Source organism: Scomber japonicus, chromosome 10 (assembly GCF_027409825.1).
Source record: "Scomber japonicus isolate fScoJap1 chromosome 10, fScoJap1.pri, whole genome shotgun sequence".
Taxonomy (NCBI): Eukaryota; Metazoa; Chordata; class Actinopteri; order Scombriformes; family Scombridae; genus Scomber; species Scomber japonicus.
Genome location: NC_070587.1, coordinates 34,367,367 through 34,373,366, shown reverse-complemented (window position 1 = coordinate 34,373,366; position 6,000 = coordinate 34,367,367). Strand labels below are relative to the sequence as shown.

The 6,000-nt window shown below is 38.6% G+C and overlaps 1 protein-coding gene across 1 annotated transcript; it reads right to left on the bottom strand.

The window, feature by feature from the left end:
- Positions 1–407: 407 nt before the first annotated feature.
- On the bottom strand, positions 408–1,931 carry siglec15l (sialic acid binding Ig-like lectin 15, like). The gene is made up of 2 exons (XM_053327706.1): positions 1,565–1,931; positions 408–826 (listed from the first exon to the last, which is right to left on the bottom strand). The coding sequence occupies exons 1-2, from the start codon at positions 1,914–1,916 to the stop codon at positions 408–410; spliced, it is 771 nt and encodes a 256-aa protein (XP_053183681.1). The 5' UTR covers positions 1,917–1,931.
- Between the last annotated feature and the right edge of the window lie 4,069 nt (positions 1,932–6,000).

Below are 6,000 nucleotides of genomic sequence, written 5' to 3'. Positions count from 1 at the left end.
TAACAATGTGTTGTATTTTAAGCTTGTTGTATTATCCATTGAGTCGAATCTGCATCTGAAAAGTAACTAAAGCTGTTAAATAAATGTAGTTAGCTTCTGTAACTGGAGACAGGTAGACTTCACTCACCTCTGTCAGTGTTTCCAAACTCTGGAGGTTTCTCAGTTGGAGCTGTAACAGTTGGGGAATAAAAAGACGAAGAAGAAACTGATGAATTCAAAAATGTTAAACAAAACATCAGATTTTTAACATGAGGGGAAAAAAACAATTTCCTGTTTCCAACTGTGAGTCAGCGTTGCTTTTGTAACTCTGACCATGACTTAGCTAACCTCACAGCACAGAGAACAGTACAGAGGCAGATGGGAGGGGGGGCAGAGCCTCACCCTTTTACAGAAAGTTAGTTCCTTCGTCATTGTTGCATCATAGAAATGACGTGTAACAGTTTTAGACACAGACAGATCTTTATGAGGAACTCACCTCTGTGTTTCAGACAGTAAATGATGAATCCTGTCAGCAGCAACAGCACGATGGTGCCACAGACTGTCAGAGTTATCAGCAGAGTTTTACTGGCTGGATAGCTCTGCTCTGCCACGCCCAGCTCGCTCTCCGCCCTGCAGGTGAACACCGGCTGCTCCTCCGGGTACGGGACGGAGCTCGTCACCCAGTACTTTGAGGTCTGGACCTGGTCACCTGACAGAGGTGTGGAGCCTGACAGCCAGGTGATGGTGGGCAGTGGGTTGCCCTCCACCTCACACTGCAGCCTGCGGGTGGCGCTCTCTGAGGCGGGGTTCATCTCCACCACAGAGACGTTCAGGATCTGTGGTTTCACTGTGAGAAAAACACCAGGGAGAACATTTATTTTCTATATTTGTATTACTTTAATTAAGTATTTCATTAGTGTTGGTGTCTTTTTTTTCAATATTGTCTTTTGCTGACACACCTGATGGCGGTGATAATGTCCAAAGGTTCAGGATCGTAATCTACCAACACCCAGCCAGCATGGCCATGTGGGTCCCACATGGGGTCAGTGTGGGCTACAAGGGTACTGAATGGGCAAATTTTGTTCTTCTACATGTGAATCCCATGTGGTTTCTGGCTAAATGGGCCCATTTAAGGTCCATTCTGATCCTATTTAGACCCCATATGGACAAACATATGGGGACTACATGGGTCTCACCAAACTGGGTCTCACCAAACTAACCCCTAACCCTAACCTGAAGGGGTTCCACCATGGAAAATGCAGACAAACCCACATGTGACCCAGCCTGGCTAACGCAAGAGAGGTAGGGTCTAGCGAGGAGAGAGGATGCTGGGATTGGTTCCCTATCTCAGGTTAAGATTTTGTCTTGGTGGCCATGCTAACTTTCTGAGCGAAGTGGAAAGAGAGCATGGGTTTACCCAGGCTACTTGGGACCCATATTGCAGGCCAAATTTAACCCTTATGGGGCCCACATGGACATGCTGGATGTACTCTGACTACCATGACGCATCTATACATAGATAAAGACAACAAATCTATTTTCCACCATACAAACTGCTATACTGTTCAACAAAGGAAGATCTCACCTGTAACCTCAAGATTTGTCTTTTTCTCGAAATAACTCCACTTCCCGTCCAGCTCCACTCTGCAGTAATAAGCACCGTTATCACTCAACTGCACCCTCCTGATGAGGAGCGACAGCACCCCTTGCCGAGGGTCTCCATACAGAGAATATTTGAATCCTGGTATTGAACAGCCATCGAGTCCTGCTGTTGAGTCGTTTTTAACTGAACATTGTAAAAACGACTCCTTGGAATCTCTGGCCCGCCATTTAACTGTGATCCTCCCTGAGTAGTCCTGCTGTCCTGGATGAGTGAAGGAGCAGCTGAGGACGGCGTCTTCTCCTCTCAACACGCTGACCAATGGAGAGACGGTCATGTCCCAGGAAACTGAGAGAGAACCTGAACATCAGAGCAAAGAGGTCATGGTCATGTTTGGACTTTAGACCAGCTTTATCTTGTGAGAACAGTAACTGGTTAGAGTACTTTAGTGTTACTTTGTGATTCCTCATCTAGTTTTAGTCCAGACCTCCTTTAAATATAATGACTCCCATCATCACACAGCCAAGTCTTACCCATCATCTGTAAATCTTTACACTAACAGCAGGAATGATAGACACAACATCCCATTTACAGTCTTTATTGGACTAAAGTTATAAACTCCATCCAGGCTTTTAAACACATCTACATCACTGCAACAGATCAACACACACAACTTACATGTTACTGGAATGTTTCTGCTCTTATTTCCTCACACTCATTCTACATAATGGGAATATTTACACCAAGTGAAGGCTTTACCTTCTGAGCTGCCGTACAGGTGAGCAGTGATAGAACCGGAGCACGCAGCCAAGTGTCTGCCTGACAAAAAAGTAGTAATGCTGCCAATTCATGGTGGATTTTCTTCTTCTTCTTTTCTACAGGAATAGTTGGTTAAAATAATAACAAAACATAACTAACAACTGAGAACTTAAACTGTGGATCTAACGTGTTAGGTTACTCATTACATCAAAAAAGTAATCAGATTACTCTAACACATTACCTCCAACACTGGTAATTACTGTAATGATTGTAACTGATTGCTCAGAAATCAGGCAGAGATCTTAAACTATGATCCTACAAAGGGCCAAAGTGTCACTATTGGGCCTCGACAGATTTCTACAACCTGCAAGTCGAGGGTCACATGACCAACAGACACAGCCAAAGGTCTCATTAAGCTAAGGTCTTTATAGCATCTATTTATTCTAGTCTATTTTTACTATACTGTAGAAGAAGAACATGCAGAAAGTTTCACTTCCTTCAGGAAATCCTGATTTTGCTTCAACGTAATTAACAGAAAATTCAACTTCCACAAAGTCTACAAGAAACTTGCATCATTTGCAAGACACCACACATTCAAACAAGCCAGGATCACAGTACAATACATCCAAAGTCAAACAGCAGAGAATGAAAATAAAGAAGCAATTAAAGCATCTTTCACCTTCAGATGTTCAGACCATCACTGAGTAGAACAGAACCTTTAATTTACTGACATATTGTGTTACTGTTAGATCATCTGTCTCTGATGACTCTCTCTCTACATCCAATGAGTCAGTTCTCCAGCTTCTCTTTCCCTCTTCTCCCTGTGTGTGTTGAGTGTTACAGAGCAGACCGATGCACTTCTGGATCTCCCCTCTCTGGACCGTCCTACCTCATCCAAATACAAACTACCTGTTGCTTCCCAGTCTGTGTCTACAGCTGGGTTTACCTTCATTGCTTTTAAAGGCTTTTCCGTGTTTTTGCTCATCTTTCATGGATTTCATGGAACAGTAACTCTCATAAGTCATAATTTCTACATTAAATGTCTAAATCCAAAGATATCTTGCTGTTAAGACAGATAGTGGTTTTGTGGTAACTTTCATCATCACAAACATTCAAACCAAACAAAAGAGGAAGAAGTGAGAATACAAATGTACAAGATGAAAATTAATCTACCTCAAACATGGAAATGAAACTATATTTTTACGTTTCATTGATTTATTTTAATGGCTTTACTGACTGATTTCATTTGGTGCTGATGTTGAGCTGAAAGAAAATACATTAAACATTGGTACTGAGACCCAATATTTCCACCTCAGCAGCACTTGGCGACAGCAGCAAGGAAAACCCTCACCTTTAACCGTTCACATACTGTTCATATCTCCTCATAAAAAGTGTTTCTACCAAATGTTGAAGCACAGATGTGTTCAGAAAGCATCAATAATCAATAATCTGACTGATCAATAAATGTGATTAAACCTTGATTCATGTTTCAGAGAGCAGAGAGACTAAACATCTCCTATCACACAATATCATGTCCTATTTTACCTCAGACATGAAAATATAACATAGACATAATCATTGAAATGTATTTAATGTAAAGGTAAAATGAGCAGAGCTTTGTGGAAGTGTGGGGTTTATTGTAGAAACATTAGAGCCATCAGTCTTCACTGCTACATCATAAAAGTAAATCCTCATAACTACTATCTTATTAAAACTATTAACTATTCATTTCACTAAAACACATGGACATAGATACAGAGATAAGCCACTTCAAGAAAAGTCATCAAATTTCAGAATAAAAGACATTTGTGGTGTTTTCACAAGCTGTTAAATGTCAAAAAGGGTTAAATTTAACCTGAACCGTACGTAAGGGGTTAACATGAAGAAACCTTAAACAGAACTGGGCTCTAAGTCTGCGGCCATCTGCCTCAACCACTGATAATAATAACTTCTGTAATTATTAACCAACAAACATTATTTTACACTGAAAGCTGAGCTCAGAGACCTCACATGTCCAACAGAAAGTCTGCATTACAAAATGGAGGTGTGGCGTTATAAAGACACTGGTGTTTATGTTATGTTTGGAGTTTGATCCATACTGGGCATTAAATATCAGGAGATGAAATACTTAATAAGTGGACTAGTCCTTTAAAGTCCTGTAAATGCCTGTTGACTTTAAAGCAGATTGACCTTTAGTTATAAATCTAAATGACCAGCTTTAATTTAGTCTAAAAGGAGGTCCAGTCCTCCCAGTACCTGCAGTAAAATAAATGATCTTACCTGTGATGATCCCAAACAGAATAAGAAGGAAACACTGACACATCCTTCGGCTCATCAGTCACAAGCAACTGAACCTCAAACGTATAAAGAAAGACTAAAATAAACTGCAGTGTGGCCTCAGATTCAGGAAGTGTTGTGAAACGTGTCATATGAAACTTTATTCTGTTAAAGGAAGTAAAACAGAAGGAGGCCACACAGGGCATACGACACACGCACACGGGTTTCACTGTTTTTTCTGAGTATTTTTATCTTAGTTTTTATGTTTCTATGTATGTGTCAGAGACACAGAGTTATTAAAGTTTAACTCAGTGGTAAAAAGTAACTAAGAACCACTGGACTAAACTAGCTAACTGTATATAAAGTAATGTAAACTAGCTAACTGTATATAAAGTAGTGTAAACTAGCTAACTGTATATAAAGTAGTATAAACTAGCTTACTGTATATAAAGTAGTGTAAACTAGCTAACTGTATATGAAGTAGTATAAACTAGCTAACCGTATATAAAGTAGTGTAAACTAGCTAACCATATATAAAGTAGTGTAAACTAGCTAACTGTATATAAAGTAGTGTAAACTAGCTAACTGTATATAAAGTAGTATAAACTAGCTTACTGTATATAAAGTAGTGTAAACTAGCTAACCGTATATAAAGTAGTGTAAACTAGCTAACCGTATATGAAGTAGTGTAAACTAGCTAACCATATATAAAGTAGTGTAAACTAGCTAACTGTATATAAAGTAGTGTAAACTAGCTAACCGTATATAAAGTAGTGTAAACTAGCTAACTGTATATAAAGTAGTATAAACTAGCTAACTGTATATAAAGTAGTGTAAACTAGCTAACTGTATATAAAGTAGTGTAAACTAGCTAACTGTATATAAAGTAGTATAAACTAGCTAACTGTATATAAAGTAGTGTAAACTAGCTAACTGTATATAAAGTAGTGTAAACTAGCTAACTGTATATAAAGTAGTATAAACTAGCTAACTGTATATAAAGTAGTGTAAACTAGCTAACTGTATATAAAGTAGTGTAAACTAGCTAACTGTATATAAAGTAGTGTAAACTAGCTAACTGTATATAAAGTAGTGTAAACTAGCTAACTGTATATAAAGTAGTATAAACTAGCTAACTGTATATAAAGTAGTATAAACTAGCTCCACCTCCAGCAGCTACAACAGTAACATGCTGCTCTAACACTGATGCTTCACTATTAATAATCTAATGATGTCATATATAATAATATATCACTACTTTTACTGTAATACTGCATACTACATCACTCATAATACTGCAGTACTTTTACTGTAATACTGCATACTACATCACTCATATTACTGCAGTACTTTTACTGTAATGCTGCATACTACATCACTCATAA

What these genes read in the sequence shown, in the direction of transcription:
- siglec15l (XM_053327706.1), bottom strand. Translation starts at nt 1,916, where the DNA reads ATGACCGTCTCTCCATTGGTCAGCGTGTTGAGAGGAGAAGACGCCGTC. An exon ending in GACAAATCTTGAGGTTACAG is followed by an intron (nt 827 to 1,564) that starts GTGAGATCTTCC and finishes TTTTTCTCACAG; the next exon opens with TGAAACCACAGATCCTGAAC.